Raw genomic sequence first — 27,194 nt, 5'->3', positions numbered from 1 at the left:
TGTTGGTTGGTCTATTATGAAATACAAGAGGGGACTGTTGGAGATCAAACAAACATAATGAGCAAGATGGTATGAATCATATGGTGACTTTCAATAGTCTTGATGGTCATTGGCTAAATAGTTCAATCATCTGACTGTGTCTTCTCATCCCACCTACATTTTACATCCTGAACTATTTTGGTATTTAAAACTGAGACTGCAGAATCTGTCATGACAACGATTTGCTGCCTTCAAAAGGTTCGCCCTCACTCAATGTCGTACAAAGCTTATTTAATGTAGGCCGATCTTTGTTATGATTATAATCATATATGTGACACTGACTTACTTCTTGTGGGAAGGAATCCAGATTTGTTACTCATTTCTGAATACTTCTGTTCTTTCCAAGTGTGTGAAGATAAGAGAGTCCTGTTTCACTTCTTTCCATCTTGTTTTTTCTTTACCAATTCGAAATACAATTGATTCTCTAGCATTAACTGTGGCTGTGGTTTGTGTGACTACCTTGGAACTGGTAAGAGGTCTCTCTGATTTTCCACCTTCTACTCAAAGTATTCCCACACATTACACACGAGCTAGTGTCTTTTAAACGCAATTCGTTGCCCGACTTTCTTTCCTGATGTGTTTGCATCCAGAGTCCTGTGTCTCTCTCTTTTCTTTTGCATTTCATCAGATGTGACAATCACACTAAAATCAAATAAACGCAAACCTTGTAGCAAAATATTCAAGTTTCATATACAGCACTAGGGCTAACAGTGTAAGTGAACTGACCATTTGTTGTGACAGTTTGGCAAAAGTGAACAGGTCAAGTGTGACGGTGTGCACTCTGATTGGAGAATGACAGCTCCAACATGTGAAGTGTCAACTACCAAGTATTTTTACTGAGACTATAATCATGGTCCTATTGGAGTTGGCATGCCATTGTATTCTTCCGACCTTCAAACTGACGTACCCAGCCAGTCATAGGGCTCCTCCCCTTAACATGGACTTAGAACCAAGGTGCATTTATCACATTAACAACTATTGTTAGAGATGAAAGGAGTGATAAGTGACAGATAAAAATCCTAAAATTGACCAAGTACTGACCGCAAGACCTTTAGATGTGTTAATGGCACTGAAACAATGAACAAAACCACACCTAATTTATAATATGTAATAAACACAAATCAGAAATCTAACTCTTGGAAGGCACAACAGAAATGTTGTGAAGCTGCATGTCCTGAGAGATGGATAACAGTCTGGTGTACAATTATAAAATTCTGATGCAGGCCAGTTGGAGATTATTATTCGTTTGGAGATTATTACACACTTATTACGTGGAGATTATTACACACGTATTCAATGTCCTGAGGTATGTTGGGTAACAACCACTGGAGCTGGCACTTATATATTTTGTAAATGAATGGTGGATCCAAGTCATTGTCAAAGTTAATCACATTGAATATATATTGAGAGGTCACACTGGTTATCAGACTACCTCTTCATAATGCTGTCAGTTTGTAGGTCCATGTGCCATTTGTGGGTGACCATAGCCTTATTGAATGACCCTGCACAGTAATAATGAACTGATATTCAGCACTGTAGATTTAGAGAAAGCTTTTGACAATGTTGACTTGAATAATCTCTTTCAAATTCTGAAGGTGGCAGGGGTAAAATGCAGGGAATGAAAGGCATTTTACAATTTGTACAGAAACCAGATGGTGGTTATAAGAGTCAAGGGCCATGAAAGGGGAGCAGTGGTTGGGAATGGAGTGAGACAGGGTTGTAGCATATCCCTAATGTTATTCAGTTTGTATATTGAGCAGGCAGTAAAGGAAACAAAAGAAAAATTTGGAGTAGGAATTAAAATCCATGGAGAAGAAATAAAAACTTCGAGGTTCGCCGAGGGCATTGTCATTCTGTCAGAGACAGCAAAGGACCTGGAAGAGCAGTTGAATGGAATGCTCAGAGTCTTGAAAGGAGGATGTAAGATTAACACCAACAAAAGCAAAATGAGGGTAATGGAATGTAGTCAAATTAAATCAGGTGGTGCTGAGGGAATTGGATTAGGAAATGAGAGACTTGAAGTAGTAGATGTGTTGCTATTTGGGGAGCAAAATAATTGATGGTGGTTGAAGTAGAGAGGATATAAAATGTAGACTGGCAATGGCAAGGAAAGCGTTTCTGAAGAAGAGAAATTTGTTAATATCGAGTATAGATTTAAGTGACAGGAAGTCTTTTCTGAAAGTGTTTGTATGGAGTGTAGCCATGTATGGAAGTGAAACATGTACGATAAATAGTTTAGACAAGAAGAGAATAGAAGCTTTTGAAATGTGGTGCTACAGAAGAATGCTGAAGATTAGATTGATAGATCATGTTACTTATGAGGAGGTACTGAATAGAATTAAGGAGAAGAGGAATTTGTGTCACAACTTGACAAGAAGAAAGGACCGATTGATAGGACATGTTCTGAGGCATTAAGGGGTGACCAATTTAATATTGGAGGGCAGTGTGGAGGGTAAAAATTGTAGAGGGAGACCAAGAGATGAATACAATAAGCAAGATTCAGAAGGATGTAGGTTGCAGTAGGTACTTGGAGATGATGAGGCTTGCACAGGATAGAGTAGCATGGAGAGCTGCATTAAACCAGTCTCTGGACTGAAGACCGCAATAACAACAACAACAACAACAACAACAACATTCAACACTAAAAATTATGCAGTGATATTTGTCATCAGTCCTGGCTCCTGAATATGTAACTACTTCAGACACAGCCATTTAAGATCTGTTGGTAAGAAAATCTTGTGTGTAGTAGCAATGGTGAACTTATATAATGGCTGCAGCATTTACAGGAGAACACAAGGTGTTATGGAGAGTCTACCTCCTCTCGCAACAAGAATCACTGAAAGTTGTGGGATTGTATGTTCTATAGCACATAATATTGTAGTACACTCTTGATGTTGTAAAAATGAACTGACAGAAGGCTCATGATATTTGTGGATGTAACCATTGTTTGCACTGCAAGGGTGCTGTAACTGTGGACTGCTCTACAAGGGCCATTGTGTATTTTATTGATTGCTACAACTCTAATTACTATACTAAAAATATATGCCAGTTGGATCATTCCTTTGGTTTCCTTAAAAGGGTTTTGTTTTATGTTTTTATTTCCTTTGTGTAAGGTTTAGTTTGTTAGAGGAAAATTTCTGTTTTGTTGTGGTTTAATACATTATTTCATTAATGTATAGTGACTGAATTGTAATTTGGTTCAAAGTTTTTCATTTTTGTTTACAGCTATAAGAAGGATGAGGGAACACGTGCAAAAACGAAGTTGGAGTTGTTAATGGAAATGAGGGATGCAAAGCGACGAAGAATTAGTTATCGTAGCAAGAAAGTTCATACTAACCGAAAAAGCCATGTTGAGGTATACTGTGCAACTTATTTTAATACCTAACAACAATGCAAATTTCTTGATGGAACAATACATAAAATAGAGGAGAGGTAACAACTCGCCTATAACAGACTGATGTATGGCATATAGGAACCCATAACAGAAATGAGTCGTCACACTAGCTTTCAAGCTCTTGCTCTTTTTCTAGCAAAAGGACACACACACACACACACACACACACACACACACACACACACACACAGCACGTGCGAAGGCACACTGTCATAGCAGTGACGAGACTAGTTATTGATGATCAGTTATTGAGAGCAGTTGCCAGGGCAGCTGGAGGTGGTAAGCTGGTAGAGAAGGACACATGAGGCAAGAACACTTTGTAGGGATATGGAATGGAATGATCACATAGGGTCAGTCGTGAGAAAAAGCAGTTGGTACAGTTCTGTTTATTGGTAGAATACCGGGGAAGTGCAATCAGTCTACAAAAGAGATTGCTAACAAATCACTTGTGCATCCAGTTCTAGAAAATTGTTGAAGTGTGTGGATTCCATACCATATAGGACTAACAGGGGATATTGAATGTATACAGATGAGTGCTGCACAAATGCTCACATTTGTTTTTAATCTGTGGGAGATTGTCACAGAGAGACTGAGGGAACAGAACTGGCAGATTCTTGAAGATAGATGTAAACTATCCTGAGAAAATATATTAACAAAGCTTCAAGACCAGCTTTAAATGATTTATACGATTACGCTAGGGATGTACCACAACCCCCATGTATCGCTCACATACAAATCATGAGGATAAGATTAGAATAATTACTTTATGCACAGAGGCATTCAAACAGTCATTCTTCCCACGTCCTATACATGAATGGAACTGGAAGAAAGCCTAATAACTGGCACAATGTGATGTATCTACCCTCTGCCTGGTGGTTTTCTGAGTATAGATGTAGATGCAGATGTAGAACCTGAGTGATAAGCATCGTAAAACCATGGAGAACAGTCATTTTCGTGGCGCTGAGCACACCAAACAAATGCTGCATTTTTACAGGTGTAAATTTTGTTTCTCAAGATCATTTCCTCAAAGACTGTGAGGACAATTGATGAACAATTGAATGAATTTTTATGCAATTTTTCCATCACTGAATTTGCATTCTTATTTGATCAGGTAGGTGCAGTTTTACAATTGCTTAATTAAGTTTTTTACTTGACGGTGCAAATAAATGTCACTAGGAATTACTAAAAGGTGCATGTTGGTGGAAGTACTTGTGCAGTGTAAGTAGTCAGATGTCTACCATTTAATAAAATTTCATTGTACAATGCGGAATAGATTTGTCCATCCCAAGAATAAGTCAGTAAGAGAAACCTATCCTTTTTTTTACATATGGCTTTACACTGTTGATTAAAAAATCTTTATATAGCTTAGAAGTCAAGTTTGCCAATTTCGATGTCATGACTCTGGCATTTTGATATTTTTTTTGTTTTTCTTGTCGACCAGATTTTGAAACCTAGGTCCAAAGGACCTTGTAGTTTGCTTTAGACATATTAAGACTAGGGACAACAATTGGATACATTTTTATAAAACATGATGATTAGATATTTGTTAATTAGCATATATTTGATGGATTTTGTATTTGAATGGTATAGATATTTGAACTGATATAACCTATAAGTGACAAAGATATGCTTTGTGCATGTGTTTACTTGTCTTTTTCTTCTTGCAGATATTACGGGAAGTTATACAAAATCAGATGGATTTCCTTCGGGAAATCAATAGTAAAGAAAACGAAGAAGATGTTGGAAGTACAAGAAGTTCAGAAACTGCTATTATAAAAGTGGAGAATGATATGACTGAGATCGATATACCGGAATGGAAGCGGAATAATCGTGACACAAAAAGTGAAATAAATGCTTATGACAGCAGTGGAGATTTTTCTAGGGTACGAAGGCACGATTCACAGGAATGGTACACAAAGGATAAATATGGTACTAGGAAGAGGGACCCTGAGTCAAAGGTTCATAATGGGTCTTACAGAAGAGATGCGGGTTTAAGATATGATAAGTATGAACAAAGTTCAACAAATACAGACATGAGTCAGGTTCTTTATGATGATCATTCAGGCACTCAAAGTGAAAGCAGAAGAGAAAAAAGTACTAATTGGTACTACAAGAAAAAGAGAGAGAGATCCGAGAGTAGCGACTGGGAAAGTGGAGACAATGAAAGAGCAAGAAAAGTGGAATCTACTTATTATGAAACAGAACGTAGCAAACATCACAAAAAACATGGCCATAGACCTGAATCTCACAGGTCACACGAAAGTTCATTTTCTAGATCAGAGAAGAGAATCAAAGATGGAAAGAAAAGAATGTATGAGACTATGAGCACTAGCGAATTTGAGTATGGTGAAACAAGCAAATGTGACTCTGAGAAACAAAAATATCATGATGTGAAACACAAACATTATAAATTGAAAGCAGTGAGCAGGAACTTTCACAGAAGCGACTCAGAGAGTAGTGAATTTTCATACGGCAAGCAAACGGCTCAAGAACATAAAACTGCCCACACTTATGCATCAGAAGAGGAGTATGTTCATGATAAGGAAGAGAGTATCTCTAATAGTTATTATTCATATTGGAAGCACACCAAGGAGGAGAAAGAAGGATCTGAGAAGAAAAGCAAACACCACAAGAAAAAGAAAAAGAAGAAAAAATCTAAATATGAAGATCATAGTCCATCTGACTGAAGGCAATTGAAGATGAAGCAGAGGTGCCAGAGCAATGTAATTGATTGTCTTTGTTTTTTAGTCATTCTGTGAGTTAAGAAACTCAGAAACCCGGCACTCTTTAAAACTTTCGACAAAAGGAAAATATGTTAAAACATTAGTTTATTCTTTCTTTGTTCTTGTAAATAAAGTGCTAATATTTTTAAATTTCTATCATTCAATCTACCTGCCCATATAAAATGTCATTGAATAATTACTTTTGCTTTTGTGGGTATAACCACTTTTATGGCTTTGTGCATCAAAAATATAAATGAATTAGTGCTTAGAAAGTATGTACTTCCAGTGTAATCAGTGTGAACATGTAGTGTCTGCATGCAACCACAAGTAGGGCCTAGATTATTTATGAATTAAGAGATTCTGTCGTGACTAAGCTGAGGACATTATGACACTGACATATGGTGGTTGTGATCAAAGACCGATTTCTTTAGCTCTCCCTACTATCCTGTCGTGTGCAAGTCTCTTCATCTCTGCATAAATGTTGCTACCTACATCCAATTTAATTTGCATACTGTAATCAAACGTTGGTGTCCGTCTACAATTTTTACCTCTCACGCATCCCTCCAGCAGCAAAGTGTATCCCTGGATGCCTCAGGATGTTTTCAATCAACTTCTTGTAGTCAGTTAGTGACATAAAGCTCATTTTGATTCCATACCTCTTCATTTGCTGTCCAATTTTTCCATCTAATATTCAACATTTTGCTGTCTAAGGCTACATTTCAGGGAAATACTTTCAGAGAGGACTTCTTACCACTTAAATTTTTTATTCAGTGGTAAAATATTTCTCTCTTTTAGAAACACTGGTCTTGCTATAGACAGTCTGCATTTTATATCCTCTCTAGCTCAGCCTTTATAAGTTATTTTGGTCCGCAAATAACGAACCGAGTGAGGTGGCCCACTGTGCTCACATTCAGGAGGACAGAAGTTCAAGTCAACATCTAGCCATCCAAATTTAGATTTTCCGTGATTTCCCTAAATTATTCCAGACAATGTCAGAAGCTGAAGAAATGAATTAAAGTTTGTGCCACAGCTGAGACTTGAACCTGGGTCTCCCTGCATATAGACAGGTGTGCTAGTAATTACACCACCACAGCATTATAGCTAACACAGCTGCATGATCTACCCTAGTCCAGTGCTCTCCCTAACGCAAACTTCAGTTCACTTCTTAAGCTTATTTTCCCCTCCTTAGATTATCACTACTGCCGAGACTCTCCGGTATTGGAATATCACCCCAGCATTGGACGTAATGGGGAAATCCTGCCTGTACCTCAAACATATGTGATCTATAGATATGAATTAATGAAATTTTTGTTGAGATATTTGAGTCACATATTTGTCTACGATAATAACAGAAGCTGAAGAAATTAATGATTTCCCCATTATCTCCAATGCTGGAATGCTATTCTAATAACAGAGAGCCTCAGCAATAGTGGTGATCTGGGAAAGGGAAAATAAGCTGAAGATGTGAATTTAAATGTGTGTTAGGGAGGGCACTCGACTAGGGTAGTCTGTGCAGCTGTTTCTGCTATATGGCTGCGGTGGCACGGGGATCCAGGTAGCTAGCACAAGGAGACCCCAGTACAAGTCCCAGTCGGCACAAATTTTAATTCATTTCTTCAGCTTCTGTCATTATCGAAGATGAAGATGACACTCCAATGTCTCAAAAAAAATTTAATTATATCAGATGTACTCCAGACAAATTGTGGGATGGTTCATTTGAAAGTGCACAGCTGATTTCCTCCCCATCCTTGAAACATTCTGAGATTGTGCCCTGTCTCTAATGACCTTGATGTTGATGCAGTATTAAACCCCACTCTTCCTTCCTTCCAAATAGCAAAGCTCTGTTACTTTTAATGTCTCATCTCGTAAACTGATTACCTCAGGATCATTTGAATTAATTTGACAGCATTCCATTACTCTTGTTAATGTCATCATATTTCCTCTTTTCAAGGTACTATACATTCTGGACAATTGATCTACATTTTACGCTGTTCCTTACGGAATCTTGCCATCAGCACACCTTATTGTTTTTATTTCTTCTCCTTGTAGCATTGATCCCCTTAACAAATTTCTTCGTGGTTTTTCTGTACTGCTTGCTCAGTGCAGACTGAATAACATCGGGGATGTTTCATTCCCGTCTCAGCTATTCCCTTTTGTGCTCGATTCTTATAAATGCAGTCTTCTGCACAAGCTGTAAATAACTTTCACTCTGTGTATTTAATCCTGGTACTTCAGAATTTCAGTGTATTCCAGTCAACATTTATCAAAAGTTTTCTGTAAATCAACAAATGCTTTATACGTAGTTTAACTTTTTTTCCCGTCTAGCCTCTTATGAGTAGTTGTAGCATCAGTATTGCTTATGGGGTCATACTTTTTTCTGATAGCCAAACTGATCTTTTCTGACATCAGCTTCTGCCACTCTTTCCATTCTTTCGTAAATAATTTGTGCTACTGTTTGGAAAGTATGATTTATTAATCATATGGCTTGGTAATGTTCACACCTATTGAAACCGGCATTCTTTGGAACAGGAATTATTACATTCATGTTGAAATCCTGTGGATATTTGTTGTATTTCATACATCTTACGTAAGAGGTGGGATAGTTTTATTATGGCTGGCTCTCCCAAGGACCTCAATAATATGAGGAAATATTGTTTACTCCTGGGCTCTTGTTTCTCTGTAGTACCTTCAGTGCAGTGTCACTTTCTGTGATATTGTCTTCAAGTTCATTTCCCATGTATACCCTTTGTATATATGCCTTTCATGTTTCCCTTCCTTACTCGATACTAGCTTGATATCCACACAGCTGTGTCTCTGTTCTCGTAAGGTCTCTGTAATTCTTCTGTAGGTTGCATTTACCTTTCTCCGGTCACGAAAACTGACATCGGCCGGGAGAGTGCTGTGTGCCTCTCCGTACCTGCATCCGACACCACAAATTGGCAGAGAATGACACGGTGTCCAGTTGGTACCATTGGGCCTTCTGAGGCCTGTTTGGATGGAGCTAAATTTAGTCCTCTTTAGCATCTGTCTTGCCCACAGTCATATATGCCTCCTGTTTTGCATATTCTGTTGGTCTCATGAGGGGAGACCATGACGTTGGGATCACGGATTTACTTCAAACTTTATACACTTTTAGTAAGCCATTAAACCAACATAATGTGCAGGTAGTAAGAGGCACTATTCTGGCAATTCTGAGAAATTGCTAGAGAAGTTTTATGCATGTATTATGTAACTGATGTATCTGTGCATAGGTGCTGGATGTTAGAGTACACAGTGGTCAATGGTTTGCGTTCGAGGTTCGTAAGACGAACGTGTATGAAGCGACTGTTTGACTTATGCTCAGCTTTTTATTTTGTAGTGCAAGTGTAAATTCTGTGATATTCAGAAAATTTGCTCCTACACTTTTCATTCTTGCTACATCAGCAACATCTTATTGCTACACAAGTTAACTGCCAAATGCCGCCTGCTTCTGTGCCTACTGGTCAAAGCGTCGAGGTGCAAAGTAGTTCCGGGTACCTTACCAGATTGCGTGTATAAGGGATTCCGCAAATCATGACAAGCATACTTTTTCAGGAAAATTCTTTGCATTTCTTCATTTACTTGTTGATAGTTATAAGTATGTTTATATTAGTATATATATTAGTATAGTATATATTAGTATATATATAGTTAAGGCTCACTGGCCACTTGACCATCTTCTTCTTCTGTGCAGATGCACAGACAGTGCCCGAACTCTTACGGGAATCAGCAGTGCGCCGCAAGTAATGAGTATAATGGACGGGGGCACTACGAATGTAGTGCGGGACAATACATTGAGCACGTGGGTTTCGCAGGAGGCATACCAGAGATAAATCCCTGCAGTTGCACTATCTTCTGTGTCCTCTGTGACTCAGGTGGATAGAGCGTCTGCCATGTAAGCAGGAGATCCCGGGTACGAGTCCCGGTTGGGGCGTACATTTTCACCTGTCCCCATTGATGTATGTCAATGCCTGTAAGCAGCTAAGGTTTTTCATTCCATTGTAATTTATTCTAACGAGCTGCATGGTCACCGATGGTATCTGTTCTTTCGGACATATCCGAAAGAACAGATACCATCTTAGTATATATAAGGGTTTTCCATTGATCATGACCAGGCCAGATATCTCACGAAATAAGCGTCAAACGAAAAAACTACAAAGAACGAAACTTGTCTAACTTGAAGGGGGAAACCAGATGGTGCTATGGTTGGCCCTCTAGATGGTGCTGCTGTAGGTCAAACGGATATCAAATGCATTTCTTAAAGTAAGAAGCACCATTTTTTAATACATATTTGTGTAGTACATAAATAAATATGAATGTTTTAGTGGGCCCACTTTTTTCGCTTTGTGATAGATGACGCTGTAATAGTCACAAACGTATAAGTACATGGTATCATGTAACATTCTGCCAGTGCGAACGGCATTTGTTTCGTGATACATTACCCATGTTAAAATGGATCGTTTACCAATTGCGTAAAAGGTCGATATCGTGTTGATGTATGGCTATTGTGATCAAAATGCCCAACGGGCGTGTGCTATGTATGCTGCTCGGTATCCTGGATGACATCATCCAAGTGTCCGGACTGATCCCCAGATAGTTATGTTATTTAACGAAAAAGGTAGTGTTCAGCTACATGTGAAACGTCAAACACGACCTACAACAAATGATGATGCCCAAGTAGGAGTTTTAGCTGCTGTCGCGGCTAATGCGCGTATCAGTAGCAGACAAATTGTGCAATAATCGGGAATCTCATAACCAGGAATTGCATGGTGACGACTTTGAACGTCGTGTACAGTTCTGCCACTGGGCACAAGGGAAATTACGGAACGATGACAGATTTTTAGCGATGAAGCATCATTCACCAACAGCGGTAATGTAAATCGGCGTAATATGCACTATTGGGCAATGGAAAATCCACGATGGCTACGATATGTGGAACATCAGCGACCTTGTTGGGTTAATGTTTGGTGCGGCATTATGGGCAGAAGGATAATTGGCCCCCATTTTATCGATGGCAATCTAAATGGTGCAATGTATGCTGATTTCCAATGTAATGTTCTACTGATGTTACTACAAGATGTTTCACTGCATGACGGAATGGCGATGTACGTCCAACATGATGGATGTCCGGCACAACGCTCACGTGCGGTTGAAACGGTATTGAATAGCATATTTCATGACAGGTGGATTGTCATCGATTGGACGTCCCCGGATTTCTTTCTGTGGGCAAAGTTGAAGGATATTTGCTATCGTGATCCACCGACAACGCCTGACAACATGCATCAGCGCATTGTCAATGCATGTGCAAACATTACAGAAGGCGAACTACTCTCTGTTGAGAGGAATGTCGTTACACATATTGCCAAATGCATTGAGGTTGACAGACATCATTTTGAGCATTTATTGAATTAATGTGGTATTTACAGGTAATCACGCTGTAACAGCATGCGTTCTCAGAAATGATAAGTTCACAAAGGTACATGTATCACATTGGAACAACTGAAATAAAATGTTCAAATGTACCTACGTTCTGTATTTTAATTTAAAAAACCTACCTGTAACCAACTGTTCGTCTAAAATTGTGAGCCATATGTTTGTGACTATTACAGCACCATCTATCACAAGGCAAAAAATGTGATCCATCTAAAACATTCATATTTCTTTACGTACTACACGAATATGTAATAAAAAGTGGGGGTTCGTATTTAAAAAAAACACAGTTGATATCTGTTTGACCTATGGCAGTGCCATCTAGCGGGCCAACCATAGCGCCATCTGGTTTACCCCTTCAAGCTAGACAAGTTTCGTTCTTTGTAGTTTTTTCATTTGACGCTTATTTCATGAGTTATTTGGCCCAGTCACGACCAATGGACCACCCTGTATAGTTAAGGCTCACTGGCCACTTAACCATCTTCTTCTTCTGTGCGGATGCACAAACAGTGCCTGAACTCTTACGGGAATCGGCAATGCGCCATGAGTAATGAGTATAATGGGCGAGGGCACTATGTATGTAGTGCGGGACAATACGTTGAGCATGTGGGTTTCGCGGGAGGCGTGCCAGAGATAAATCCTTGCAGTTGCAATATCCTCTGCGTCCTCGGTGGCTCAGATGGATAGAGCGTCTGCCATGTAAGCAGGAGATCCCGGGTTCGATTCCTGGTTGGGGCGTACATTTTCATCTGTCCCCATTGGTGTATGTCAACGCCTGTAAGCAGCTAAGGGTTTTCATTTTGTTGTAATAAATATGTTTGTTCTAATACTTAAATTTAATTAAAAGTTGTAAGTAGTTGAATAACATGTAATTCACTAAAACTTCATGGAAACACAATTGGTTTTTTAATTATATTACCTATCCAATGTCATATAAATTAAATAATATAAACAATGATGAAATAAGTATAGATTTAAAATTAAGTTTGAGCGGAGTCGAACCATCACCTCATACATGTTCATCTTAGTAAACTCGAATGCTAACCACTTGACCACTATGCCACTATGAACTGTCACAAGCTGCACTTATATACAGGTACGCCCCTTACGTAATAGACACACACAACTTCTCTTGCGATTTTCTCGGAATTGCCAGAGTAGTGCACTTTACTGCTTGCATATTATCTTGTTTTTTGGCCTACTGGAGAAGCACAATGTTTGAAATAAATCTGTGATCCCAGCATTGTGGCCTCCCCTTGTCAGTTTTTAGACATCTGCTTCCCTTCCACGTACCTAATTTTCTGAAATTTTATATTTTCTTCTTTCATCAATTAAATTGAGTATCTAGTGTGCTATCCAATGATTTCTGGTGGGCCTTATCTCATTGCCTATTTGATCCTCTGCTACCTTCACTATTTGGCTTCTCAAAGGTACCCACACGTCTTGTATTCCGTTCCTTTCTTCTATTTGTCAATAATTGCCCTTTAAGCAGTAACAACCATTAGCTCTTTCAATTTATCCATGTCCAGTTTCCTTCCTTTCTGCTGTTTTTGTATTTTCAATCTGCATTTCGTGCCCAATGAATTTTTATCTGAGTTCTGTTCTCAGTTTTAAAATCTGATTTCTTAATTTGTTGTTCCACTGCATAATCACTTATGACAAAGAGTTTGTGTGAATTAAATTGTGATCTGAGCAAAATTCTTCCAAGGGGCTTCCCTATTCATTCCTTTCACTCAGTCCAGCTTCGCTTACTATTTTCCTTGTCTTTTTTTTCCTACTATTAAATTCTAATCATAGTCTTCTCCCTTAACAAACTGAATAATTTCTTTTATCTCATCATACATTTATAAAATCTCTTCGTTATCTGTGGAACTATTAAGTTTTAATTAAGCTTTTTGTCTATCTTGGCCAAGATGCTATTCCTGTTTTCTTATTCATTATGAGACCAACTCACACACAACACTGTTTGAATTTATGTTGATAACCCTATACTCTCATTACTAGAAAGCCTGTACTTGATGCAACCGCAATTCACTAATCTGATTCCCACCAAATCTATCTTCCACCCATCCAATTTTCTTTTCAAATTCTATACCTCATCTTCCCAGTCAAGGGACCTGACATGTCACCCTGTGACCCATATAATGCCAGTTTTGTTTTTCCTAATAACAAGATCCTCCTGAATAGGCTCTGCTTGGGGATCTTAATGGGGGCTATTTTACTATCAGAATATTGTCGCATTGTAACCACAGTCACAATTCCAAATCTGATAGCATGATTATCATCTTTATTTCAAACACAACATAATAACAAGCAGGAGAGAACTCCTGGACAGTGGATGCTGCTGTTTACAGAAACACTGCATACCAGAATACACAAACTTAAGAAATTTCATGGACTTTCCAGAGATGGCAAATACTATATAACAAATAACAACTGGTGATTGCATTTGAACTGGTAACTGTTTCGCATGTCAGCCAGTGGCTGATCACAATGTCACATTGCATGCAGCACAGCAGTGCTCCCTCTCCTGGAGAAATAGCCACCTGCTGCTTCAGAAGTTCTCATTGAAGCCTGCTACAGTACCCTGGATCTAGATCTCGATAATGGACCGAGCGAGGTGGCACAGTGGTTAGCACACTGGACTTGCATTCGGGAGGGCGACAGTACAATCCCACATCCAGCCATCCTGATTTAGTCTTCCGTGATTTTCGTAAATCGCTCCAGACAAATGCTGGGATGGTTCCTTTGAAAAAGTACGGCCGACTTCCTTCCCATCCTTCTCAAACCTGATGAGACTGATGACCTCGCTGTCTGATCTCCTCTCCCTTAAACAACCCAACCCCTTGATAATGGTCCTCTGTATGACCGTACAGGTGAATCCTTGAGTTCTGGTCATCTTGTCACGTCCTCTTCACTACTATGAGCATTGAAGGTAGCCCCTCCCTTTGAAGATTTTCAGTCTTAGAGTGTGTCTTCAAGGAAACTGAATGAGAAGCTCCCAGTGTTGATCTGTGTCTCAGGACTGTAGTGGGACGTCATATAGAGGACATGGACATGGTCTGTGTGCTTTTATCTTCTTGGTAAAGGGTCATAATCTTCAAATTCTTGTGTGACATCTGACTGGCAATGAAGGGTATGATATGGTCCAAAGTAGCACTTTATTAATTTTTCCAATAGTCACACTTTCCACACAAGCGTAAAAATCCATACCACACCATATCTTCTTGGCTGTATCTCCCTGACTGGTGCTTGGTGTTATAGTGCTCTCAGTCCTTCTCCTGGGCATCCAGAGTCCATATGCAAGTCCGCTGTCTTGCTTGTTTGGTCCTGGTGATGAGATGTTTCACGTAGTCATCCAGAGTTGAAGTGGCAACAGTGTACCCACTGTCATTCCAGCCTCCTGGCCATGTAACAGAAAGAATGGAGTGAAGCCACTAATACCTTGCTTTACTGTGTTGTATGCAAATGTCAAGACAGGTAGTATTTTATCCCAGTCTCTCTGTTCAACATCAACATACATCAAGAGCATATTTGCCAACATCTTAATAAGATGTTTTGTGAGTCCATTCATCTGTAAATGGTAGGTGTGTCTGTAGTCGGTAGGCAGTTGTCATCTTGAGATTTTCACTCTGCAGTGGAGTGTGTGCCGATATGAAACTTCCTGGCAGATTAAAGCTGTGTGCTGGACCGAGACTCGAACTCTGGACCTTTGCCTTTCGCGGGCAAGTGCTCTACCATCTGAGCTACCCAAGCATGACTCACGTCCTGTCCTCACAGCTTTACTTCTGCCAGTATCTTGTCTCCTACCTTCCAAACTTCACAGAAGCTCTCCTGCGAACCTGCAGAAGTAGCACTCCTGAAAGAAAGGATATTGTGGAGACATGGCTTAGCCACAGCCTGGGGGTGTTTCCAGAATGAGATTTTCACTCTGCAGCAGAGTGTGCGGTGATATGAAACTTCCTGGCAGAGTACAACTGTGTGCCGGACCGAGACTTGAACTCGGGACCTTTGCCTTTCACGCGCAAGTGCTCTACCATCTGAGCTAGCACGACTCACGCCCCGTTATCACAGCTTTACTTCGGCCAGTATCTCGTCTCCTACCTTCTAAACTTTACAGAAGCTCGCAGGAGAGCTTGTTTGCGCTGTCATGATCTGAAATTACCTTTGACACTAGTCTTGCCTGGAAAACTATTCCACGATCATCACAATGTAGCAGGTGAGGTAGTTGATGCAGACTATTATCCAGTAATTTCCATTTGTCAATTTCAGGAACCTCTCCAAGAGATTCCAATTTGATGGAATGGTGTTGCTGCAGGTGGAATTGGTAACAGACACCCTGGAAGTAATTGCAGCATCTGCTTCTGCTACTGGCATTCCTTACAGTGGCCCATATATTGTCTAAAGGATTGGTAAAGACCTGGCCCGTGATACTAGGACTGCTTTTGTCAAGAGTCTTCTTGAATCGCAAATGACCAGATGTTGAAGTTTCATAGAAAAATTGCAAGTTAGTTGGCCTTAGATGAGCTGGGATGACAAGCAACCATTTTTGGTACATTGGTTCATAGTTCCTCTTATACAGTGTTCCATTTATTCATTGGAACCCTTCTTTGAGCAGTTCTTCCTCCTTCAGAGCTATGGTTTTCAGCAATGCTGGATCTTCTCTCTTTTCAGCATAAATGTCATTCACTACAGTGATGATTGAGATTTCATTTATGGCGTTGCGTTCCACCAAACGATTCCTTGAAAGGCAGTCAGCATCTTCATATTTACAGCCACGCAGGGAGAATCAATACATATACAAAGGAGTGGGATACACAAGTACTAAGGAATGCCGAGATGTGCTTGAAGTTCTCTAAAGCAGTTCAGATGAAGAGGAATGGAAATCTCTAAAAAGGACAATCACAGAAGTTACAAAGGATAGCATAGGTACAAAGAAGGTAACTGCGAAGAAGCCATAGGTAACAGAGGAAATACTTCAGTTGAGCGATGAAAGAAGGAAGTACAAAATTGTTCTGGAATGCAGAAGTAAAAGTCACTGTTGTTGTTGTTGTGGTCTTCAGTCCTGGGACTGGTTTGATGCAGCTCTCCATGCTACTCTATCCTGTGCAAGCTTCTTCATCTCCCAGTACCTACTGCAACCTACGTCCTTCAGAATCTGCTTAGTGTATTCATCTCTTGGTCTCCCCCTACGATTTTTACCCTCCACGCTGCCCTCCAATACTAAATTGGTGATCCCTTGATGCCTCAGAACATGTCCTACCAACCGATCCCTTCTTCTGGTCGAGTTGTGCCACAAACTTCTCTTCTCCCCAATCCTATTCAATACTTCCTCATTAGTTATGTGATCTACCCATCTAATCTTCAGCATTCTTCTGTAGCACCACATTTCGAAAGATTCTATTCTCTTCTTGTCCAAACTATTTACCGTCCATGTTTCACTTCCATACATGGCTACACTCCATACAAATACTTTCAGAAATGACTTCCTGACACTTAAATCTATACTCGATGTTAACAAATTTCTCTTCTTCAGAAACGCTTTCCTTGCCATTGCCAGTCTACATTTTATATCCTCTCTACTTCGACCATCATCAGTTATTTTGCTCCCCAAATAGCAAAACTCCTTTACTACTTTAAGTGTCTCATTTCCTAATCTAATTCCCTCAGCATCACCCGACTTAACTCCACTACATTCCATTATCCTCGTTTTGCTTTTGTTGATGTTCATCTTATATCCTCCCTTCAAGATACCATCCATTCCGTTCAACTGCTCTTCCAAGTCCTTTGCTGTCTCTGACAGAATTACAATGTCATCGGCAAACCTCAAAGTTTTTATTTCTTCTCCATGGATTTTAATACCTACTCCGAAATTTTCTTTTGTGTTGTTTTACTGCTTGCTCAATATACAGATTGAATAACATTGGGGAGAGGCTACAACCCTGTCTTACTCCCTTCCCCACCGCTGCTTCCCTTTCATGTCCCTCGACTCTTATAACTGCCATCTGGTTTCTGTACAAATTGTAAATAGCCTTTCGCTCCCTGTATTTTACCCCTGCCACCTTTAGAATTTGAAAGAGAGTATTCCAGTCAACACTGTCAAAAGCTTTCTCTAAGTCTACAAATGCTAGAAACGTAGGTTTGCCTTTCCTTAATCTTTCTTCTAAGATAAGTCGTAAGGTCAGTATTGCCTCACGTGTTCCAGTATTTCTACAGAATCCAAACTGATCTTCCCCGAGGTTGGCTTCTACTAGTTTTTCCATTCGTCTGTAAAGAATTCGTGTTAGTATTTTGCAGCTGTGGCTTATTAAACTGATTGTTCGGTAATTTTCACATCTGTCAACACCTTCTTTCTTTGGGATTGGTATTATTATATTCTTCTTGAAGTCTGAGGATATTTCGCCTGTCTCATACATCTTGCTCACCAGACAGTAGAGTTTTGTCGGGACTGGCTCTCCCAAGGCTGTCAGTAGTTCTAATGGAATGTTGTCTACTCCAGGGGCCTTGTTTCGACTCGGGTCTTTCAGTGCTCTGTCAAACTCTTCATGCAGTATCATATCTCCCATTTCATCTTCATCTACATCCTCTTCCATTTCCATAATATTGCCCTCAAGTACATCGCCCTTGTATAGACCCTCTATATACTCCTTCCACCTTTCTGCTTTCCCTTCTTTGCTTAGAACTAGGTTCCCATCTGAGCTCTTGATATTGATACAAGTAGTTCTCTTTTCTCCAAAGGTCTCTTTAATTTTCCTGTAGACAGTATCTATCTTACCCCCTAGTGAGATACCGGTAAGCCTCTACATCCTTACATTTGTCCTCTAGCCATCCCTGCTTAGCCATTTTGCACTTCCTGTCAATCTCATTTTTGAGAGGTTTGTATTCCTTTTTGCCTGATTCATTTACTGCATTTTTATATTTTGTCTTTCATCAATTAAATTCAATATTTCTTCTGTTACCCAAGGATTTCTACTAGCCCTCGTCTTTTTACCTACTTGATCCTCTGCTGCCTTCACTACTTCATCCCTCAAAGCTACCCATTTCTCTTCTACTGTATTTCTTTCCCCCATTCCTGTCAATTGTTCCCTTATGCTCTCCCTGAAACTCTGTACAACCTCTGGTTCTTTCAGTTTATCCAAGTCCCATCTCCTTAAATTCCCACCTTTTTGCAGTTTAAAAGTCACTAGGGAATGAAATTAATAGCAAGTGCAGGGAAGCTAAGACAAAATGGCTGCATGAAAAATGTGAAGAAACCAAAAAAGAAATGATTGTCGGGAGGACTGAGTCAGGATATAGGAAAGTCAAAACAAACTCCAATGAAACTAAAAGCAAGGATGGAAACATTAAGGATGCAATGGGAATTCCACTGTTAAATGCAGAGGATAGAGCAGATAGGTGGAAAGAGTACATTGAAGGCCTCTATGAGGGGGAAGATTTGTCTAATGTGATAGAAGAAGAAACAAGAGTCAATTTAGAAGAGATAGGGGATCCAGTATTAGAATCACAATTTAAGAGACATTTGGAGGACTTAAGATCAAATAAAGCAAATGGGACAGATAACTTTCTATCAGAATTCCTAAAACCATGGGGGGGGGGGGGGGGGGGGGGGGAAGTGGCAACAAAATGACTATTGACGTTGGTGTTTAGAATGTATGAGTCTGGCTACATAAAATCTGCCTTTTGGAAAAATATCGTCCACATAATTCTGAAGACTGCAAGAGCTGACAAGTGAGAGAGTTATTGCACAATCAGCTTAACAGCTTATGCACCCAAGTTGCTTACAAGAATAATATACAGAAGATGGAAAAGAAAATCAAGAGTGTGTTACATGACGATCAGTTTCGCTTTAGGAAAGGTAAAGGTACCAGAGAAGCAATTCTGACTCGGCGGTTATTAATTAAAGCAAGACCGAAGAAAAATCAAGACAATTTCGTAGGATTTGTTGACCTGGGAAAAGCATTTGACATTGTAAAGTGGCGCAAAATGTTCAAAATTCTGAGAAAAATAGGGGTAAGCTATATGGAGAGACAGATAATATACAATATGAATAGGAGCCAAGAGGGAATAGTAGGAGTGGACGACCAAGAACAAAGTGCTCCAATTAAAAAGGGTGTAAGACAGGGATGTAATCTTTTGCTCCTATTGTTCAATCTGTGCATCAAAGAGCAAAGATGGAAATAAAAGAAAAGCTCAGGAATGGAATCAAAATTTAAGGTGAGAGGATATCAATGATACGGTTCACTGATGACATTGCTGTCCTGAGTGAAAGTGAAGTAGTAGTTCATGATCTGCTGAGTGGAATGAACAGTCTGAGTACAGAATGTGGATTGAGAGTAAATCGAAGAAAGACGAAAGTAATGAGAAATAGCAGAAACGAGAACAGCAAGAAACTTAAAAAATGGTTTTGATAATCAAACATAGGCAGCAAAATAAACCACAGTGGTTGGAGCAAGGAGGACATCAAAAGCAGACAAGCACTGGCAAGAAGGGCATTCCTGGCCAAGAGAAGTCTACTAGTATCAAACACAGGCCGTAATTTGAGGAAGAAATTTCTAAGAATGTACATTTGGATGACAACATTGTATGTTAGCGAAACATGGACTGTGGGAAAACCACTGAAGCATTTGAAGTGGGGTGTTATAGATGGATGTTGAAAATCAAGTGGATTGATGAGGTAAGGGATAAGGGAGGTTCTCTGGAGAATCGGTGAGGAAAGGAACATATGGAAGACACTAAAAAGAAGAAGGGACAGTATGGGGGCATATGTTAAGACATCAGGGAATTACTTCTATGGTACTAGAGGGAGCTGTAGAAGGTGAAAACTGTAGAAGAAAACAGGGACTGGAATACATCCAGCAAATAGTTGAGGTCTCTAGATTGCAAGTGCTATTCTGACATGAAGAGAGTGGCACAGGAGAGAAGTTAGTGGTGGGCCGCATCAAACCAGTCAGTAGACTGATGACTTAAAAGCACACACACACACACACACACACACACACACACACACACACACACACACACACAGTGACCATATCACTTTTTGAATCGCCAGAACTTTCAGGCCAATAAGCCAGCAAAGGGAATGGTGATCCATCACAATGGTGAATGATTTTTCAAATAAACATGGTTGGAACTTGTTGATTGCTTAAACAACTGCAAGGCACTCTTTTTTCATTTGTTGAGTAGTTCGTCTCTGACTACGAGAGTACTGTGCATGCATAAGCAATCATCTTTTCATGACCTTCCTTGTGAAGCAGAACTAGGACTGCAGCTATCCCTTAACCATTAGCTCTTATGTGAAGTTCTGTTTTGGTATTCTTGTCATAAATTGCCAGAGCTGGAAAAGATGTTAGCATCTCCTTAAGGACAAGGAAGGATTTTTATTGTACCTTGTTCCAGGGCAATTTGGTGTCTCCCTGCAACAGTACTTGCAAATCCTTTATGAATCGCCAGTAGTAAGACACATTTTGACCAAATTGATCACATCACAAATGTGCCAAAGAGCTGGAAAATCTGTGACTGGTCTCATTTTCTCTTGTGGACTCCCTTCCCATTAACTAGGTGCCCCAAGACTTGTATTTCTTTTTCAATGAAGAAGACATCTTCAGATACAGTTTGAATCGTACAGTCTGAACACACTTCAACACAGTTGTCAAGTGGCTTAGATGTTCCTTGAATTTCTTAAAAAATGACAATATCATTCAGTTAGCAAATAACGATAGACCTTGTAAGGTATCGAAGGAGGTTATCCATCATATGTCCGAAGCAGGCTAGAGCATCAAGTAGCCCAGATGGCATAACTTTGATCTCATAGGGAACATCAGGAATAACGAAAACAGTCTGATGATGGCAGCATACTGCCAAAATGTTTTGTGCTATTAAATATTAGTAAAAAGTGACTGCAGAAGAAAAATCATTTTAAAAATTAATTCTTTTATTTGAAGATCACATGTAAAAGATAATTTTGTTATGATATAAAAGACCATTTAAAATGGTATTCACTTTCATATAACTAGTATTTTTACGGTACAGAAGTGTACATGACCCTGCTGTATTGTATACTATCAAAGGCACACCTGTTGTCCACAATAATTGTTGAATAAATGATCCTGAGAGTCATGTATTACAAATAAAACTCGATTCACTGACAGGGGGAGGACCTCAGACACAGCCAAGCAAATTAGCTCGTATTTGGCAGGTCAGTTATGTACAAACTAAAATAAAATACTGTCTGCTTGTGTCTGTGTATGTGCGGTTGGATATGGGTGTGTGTGCGAGTGTATACCTGTCCTTTTTTCCCCCTAAGGTAAGTCTTTTCGCTCCCGGGATTGGAATGACTCCTTACCCTCTCCCTTAAAACCCACATCCTTTCGTCTTTCGCTCTCCTTCCCTCTTTCCTGATGAAGCAACCGTTGGTTGCGAAAGCTTGAATTTTGTGTGTATGTTTGTGTTTGTTTGTGTGTCTATCAACCTGCCAGCGCTTTCGTTTGGTAAGTCACATCATCTTTGTTTTTAGATATAAAATACTGTAAGATATTTTTGAGAAAACCGCACCTAAAGTTCAAAATAAAATACAGTAAGTTATTGTTGAGAAAACCACCCCTAAAGTTCATGTCACACAATCAACTCAGAATTGACTGGATCGATGGGTAATTATAAACTGAGCATTTTTCATCATGTTTGGATCTGCAAAAGTCTATATTCCTGGAAATCGAGGCAAGAAACTTTTACAACTGCCACTTATGCACCCATAAGGTAAAGACAGTTCATTGCAAGTGCTGCTGGTGTAGCAACCAAAGCATCTGGCTGTTGTGATGGTTCTGCCATTTGATGCTCACTTTTACCTTCAACTCACGGAACTCACCACTTCTTCCATAAGTACTACGTGAAAATTGCTTTTTACAAAGAAGAACTATTCAGCTATTCGGGAAGACTATCTGGTTTTATTTGCCAGATTACAGACAGACTTGAATTCACAACTCAAATTACAACTTGTTAGTAATACAAGTATGACTGAATTCTTCCAAGGCTATTGAAAGAATTAATAATCCCCCTTTACTTCATTCAACACTCTTAGGTCAGCATTGATCATTGTCATGGAACTTCATTGTGAAGGGGCTCCGTGGTGTGATACACAGCGCTGTAGACTCTGTAACTACTTACGATGATATGGTTTCACCATAAGATGGTCTTTCTCCATTGCAAGACGCCCCAGGAGCATCTCTAATAAAAAATCCAAACATATCAAGCCCAGAACTGGGTCAGTACTCTGACTAACCATAATATCATAATTTAAATTTGATTGCCTATCAACTAGCCATGATTTGTCAGTTATATCAGCTGTTACAGAGCAAGTGTTTTATGAACTCCTGAATTATTAATTTCCATCTTTTGACCCTCACACGGTGTTTGGTTTCCAAATGTGTATTCTTTTCTGTTTTGAAATTAGTAGGAATAGGTAGGTTAATAAGTAAAGTGAATCAATAAAGAATAATAAAGTAGGCAAATAAATTTCTCAGATAACATTGACAAGTAAAGAATGAAACATTTAATTTAATTTTATCCATATTTTGCAGCTTAAAGCGTGACTGTATTCAAAACATTGAAGGTATGAATTAAACAAAGCCTTCAGTAACAACTTTTTCGTGTTTTATTAACTACATGATGCATTTTGGAGCCTGTGGGTCCATCGTCAGGTGTAATTTGTCTTAATACATGTTTTATTTCTTCTCCTGAATTCCTCATTTCTTCTCCTCATTCAGGAGAAGAAATAAAACATGTATTAAGACAAATTACGCCTGACAATGGACACACAGGGTCTGAAATGCATCGTGTAGTTAATAAAACACAAAAAAGTTGTGACTGAAGGTGTTGTTTAATTCGTACCTCCAATGTTTTAAACATTTAATCCTGGTCGCTTTAAAATTTCTCTTCCTCTAACTCTGTTACATGTCCTCAATTTCCTTTGAACAGGTAGATGGATGGTTCTCGTCTACAGCTGCACCAACATGATTACTCTGCAATTCACACTTAAGTGCCTGGCAGAGGGTTCATCGAACCACCGTTAAGCTCCATCACTGTTGTTCCACTCTCAAACAGCACACAGGAAAAATGAACAATTAAATTTTCCCATGTGAGCTCTGATTTCTCTTATTTTATTATTAGGGTGATTCCTCCCTATGTAGGTGGGTGCGAACAAAATATTTTCTCTCTCTGAGGAGAAAGTTGGTGATTGAAATTTCATGAGAAGGTCTTCCCGCAGTGAAAAACTCCTTTGTTTTAGTGACTGCCACTGCAATTCCTGTATCGTATCTGTGACACTCTCTCCCCTATTTTGTGGTAATAAAAAATGGGACCAGAAGAGGGAGAACAAATGTATCGTAAGCAGTCTCTTTAGCAGACCTGTTACATTTTCTAAGTGTTCTGCCAATAAATAGCAATCTTTGGTTGGCTTTCCCCACATTATCTATCTGATCATTCCAATGTAAGTTATTAGTAATTGTAATCTCAAATAAACATTCAAAGCCAATATTCTTGCAGCACCAAGAACATGTAAAGAATGCAGTCTTGGTGCAAGTAGATCATTCCTTCCAATGATTTGACAGAAGACAGACTTAGTTTACATTTAAAAATATTTCTTTTTCAGGAATTAATTTTGATGCATGTCGTGCCTGCAGTAACATCGCCAAAAATCAGTGCTGAAAGTTGATCTTGAATTACACTGTGGAACATTATTGCACCTAAACTGTAGGGCAGTTCCTGCCAGGTTTCCAGAACTAGATTGCAATGTTAAAATCTCAAAATAAAGTTTCTAGCTAGGCAATAAAAATGAACATCACATGGCTGGCACACAGTTCTGCAGTTTGGCAATATTACTTCTATCATCTAAGTTGATGCATCCTTGTCATTTATAATCATACAGTTGTACATGATGGTCTGAGTCTGTCTATACTAGGGATCAATATTAGACAAAACTTGTTATCTGCAACTTATGGTTTTAAAATGTTCTCAAGATATGTGTTGTAAATTACACTACTGGCCATTATAATTGCTACACCAAGCAGAAATGCAGATGATAAACGGATATTCAATGGACAAATATATTATACTAGAACTGACATGTGATTACATTTTCATGCAATTTGGATGCATAGATCCTGAGAAATCAGTACCCAGAAGAACCACCTCTGGCCTTAATAAAGGCCTTGATACGCCTGGGCATTGAGTGAAACAGAGCTTGGATGGTGTGTACAGGTACAGCTGCCCATGCAACTTCAACACAATACCACAGTTCATTAAGAGTAGTGACTGGCGTATTGTGACGAGCCAGTTGCTTGGCCACAATTGACCAGACGTTTTCAATTGGTGAGAGATCTGGAGAATGTGCTGGTCAGGGCAGCAGTCGAACATTTTCTGTATCCAGAAAGGCCCATACAGGACCTGCAACATACGGTCGTGCATTATCCTGCTGAAATGTAGGGTTTCACAGGGATCGAATGAAGGGTAGAGCCACGGGTCGTAACACATCTCAAATGTAACGTCCACTGTTCGAAGTGCCGTCAATGTGAACAACAGGTGACCGAGACGTGTAACCAATGGCACCCCATATCGTCACGTTGGGTGATACGCCAGTATGGCTATGACGAATACATGCTTCCAATGTGCGTCCACCGCGATGTCGCCAAACACGGATGCGACCATCATGATGCTGTAAACAGAACCTGGATTCATCCGAAAAAATGATGTTTTGCCATTCGTGTGTCCAGGTTTGTCGTTCAGTACACCATCGCAGGGGCTCCTGTCTGTGATGCAGCGTTAAGGGTAACCGCAGCCACGGTTTCCGAGCTGATAGTCCATGCTGCTGTAAACATCGTCGAACTGTTCGTGCAGATGGTTGTCTTGCAAACGTCCCCATCTGTTGATTGAGGGATTGAGACGTGGCTGCACGATCCGTTAACAGCCACGCAGATAAGATGCCTGTCATCTCGCCTGCTAGTGATACGAGGTTGTTGGGATCCAGCATGGCATTCCGTATTACCCTCCTGAACCCGCCGATTCCATATTCTGCTAACAGTCATTGGATCTCGACCAACGGGAGCAGCAGTGTCGCGATACGATAAACCGCAATCGCGATAGGCTACAATCACCTTTATCAAAGTCGGAAACGTGAAGGTATGCATTTTTCCTCCTTACACGAGGCATGACAACAACGTTTCATCAGGCAACGCCGGTCAACTGCTATTTGTGTATGAGAAATCGGTTGGAAACTTTCCTCATGTCAGCACGTTGTAGGTATCGCCAGCGGCGCCAACCTTGTGTGAATGCTCTGAAAGGCTATTCATTTTCATATCACAGCATCTTCTTCCTGTCAGTTAAATTTCGCGTTTGTAGCACTTCATCTTCGTGGTGTAGCAATTTTAATGGCCAGTAGTGTAGATTTGCCAGTTTCGTGGATTTGGAGCAAGTTACATAAACATTTTTTAATGAGTCAGTTAAACAGTTGACTTTTCTACACACTGAGGACCAAATTAATCATTGGTTTCTTGTAAGCACTGGAAACTTTAGGCAACAATTTTCCAGATGCTACAATTGAATAAAGCACAATGTTTAAATCCTTTATTTTATGTATACTACAAGCTGTGACAACAGTTCTTTCCTGTGTTGAATGCTTGTCTTCACAACAGTCTCACTTGGTACTGTTTTCATACAACAAAGCTTAAAATTTTAATTCTTTACTAAAACCTAAAACACACACACACACACACACACACACACACACACACAGTGCATCTCAGAAGGCTGTAGATGCCTTCGTAGCTAGACCATGACACTTTTATTTAATAGCCTTTATCTTATCTGTGCATAAGCAGCGATCGAAGAAGTTTATATCCCCATTTTTCTAGAAAATATGTGTTTTTGATTCCCATATATGATGATGAAAAATGCGTAATTTTGAATTATTTATCAATCCTGTCAGTTTTGGGTCTTATTGCTCATCATGAACTTTAGGGGTTGTTGAGCCAAAATACTGTATCTGAAAAGTTTCTTATTTTAGGACGTACAAAAGTGACCTCTCAGATATGAGCTGAATCAGTTGGCTGTGTTATTTTTTAAATGAACATACCCACTGGAACCATGATTCATCCAAAAAGAAAGGTAGATTAGGATCAATTTCACTGTCTTGCACGATATTCAAAATCCATTCACAGAACTTCAATCTCTTTTCCGGGTCCCCAAGTTTAAGTCTTTGCACAGGTGCTACTTTATAGGGCTGCAACTTTACCAATGTCATAGCTGTTTCAACAGAGCCATAGGAAATTCCCATTTGCTGAGAAAACTGTGTAACTAAATCTCTGCATTTATCATTATTTGTGGAAGCCTAATAAAACATTCTCCTGGACCAATATTGCTATTATTTATACGAGATGGATACAGATAGCTGCGGCAATCTTCGTGACGGCGCATTACAAAAGTGAAGGTAGGTGAACATGTCCTTTTCTTCCCTTGTGGCTGCCATTTTCTTTTTTTCTTTTTTTAATTTGGTTATTTACTGCGACACTAATATGTGCAATCTTCATCATTTCTCTTTT

At 39.5% G+C, this 27,194-nt stretch overlaps 1 protein-coding gene across 1 annotated transcript in view; it reads left to right on the top strand.

The window, feature by feature from the left end:
• LOC126090452 (U11/U12 small nuclear ribonucleoprotein 48 kDa protein-like) overlaps positions 1–6,306 on the top strand; it is a 67,303-nt gene extending 60,997 nt beyond the window's left edge. The window contains exons 5-6 of the mRNA XM_049906988.1: positions 3,265–3,394; positions 5,101–6,306. Coding sequence (XP_049762945.1) covers positions 3,265–3,394; positions 5,101–6,120 — 1,150 coding nt within the window. The 3' untranslated portion in view covers positions 6,121–6,306. The remainder of the gene's footprint in view (positions 1–3,264; positions 3,395–5,100) is intronic.
• Positions 6,307–27,194: the final 20,888 nt, after the last annotated feature.

Source organism: Schistocerca cancellata, chromosome 1 (genome assembly GCF_023864275.1).
Source record: "Schistocerca cancellata isolate TAMUIC-IGC-003103 chromosome 1, iqSchCanc2.1, whole genome shotgun sequence".
Lineage (NCBI taxonomy): Eukaryota > Metazoa > Arthropoda > Insecta > Orthoptera > Acrididae > Schistocerca > Schistocerca cancellata.
This window is presented reverse-complemented; position numbering and strand designations above follow the sequence as displayed.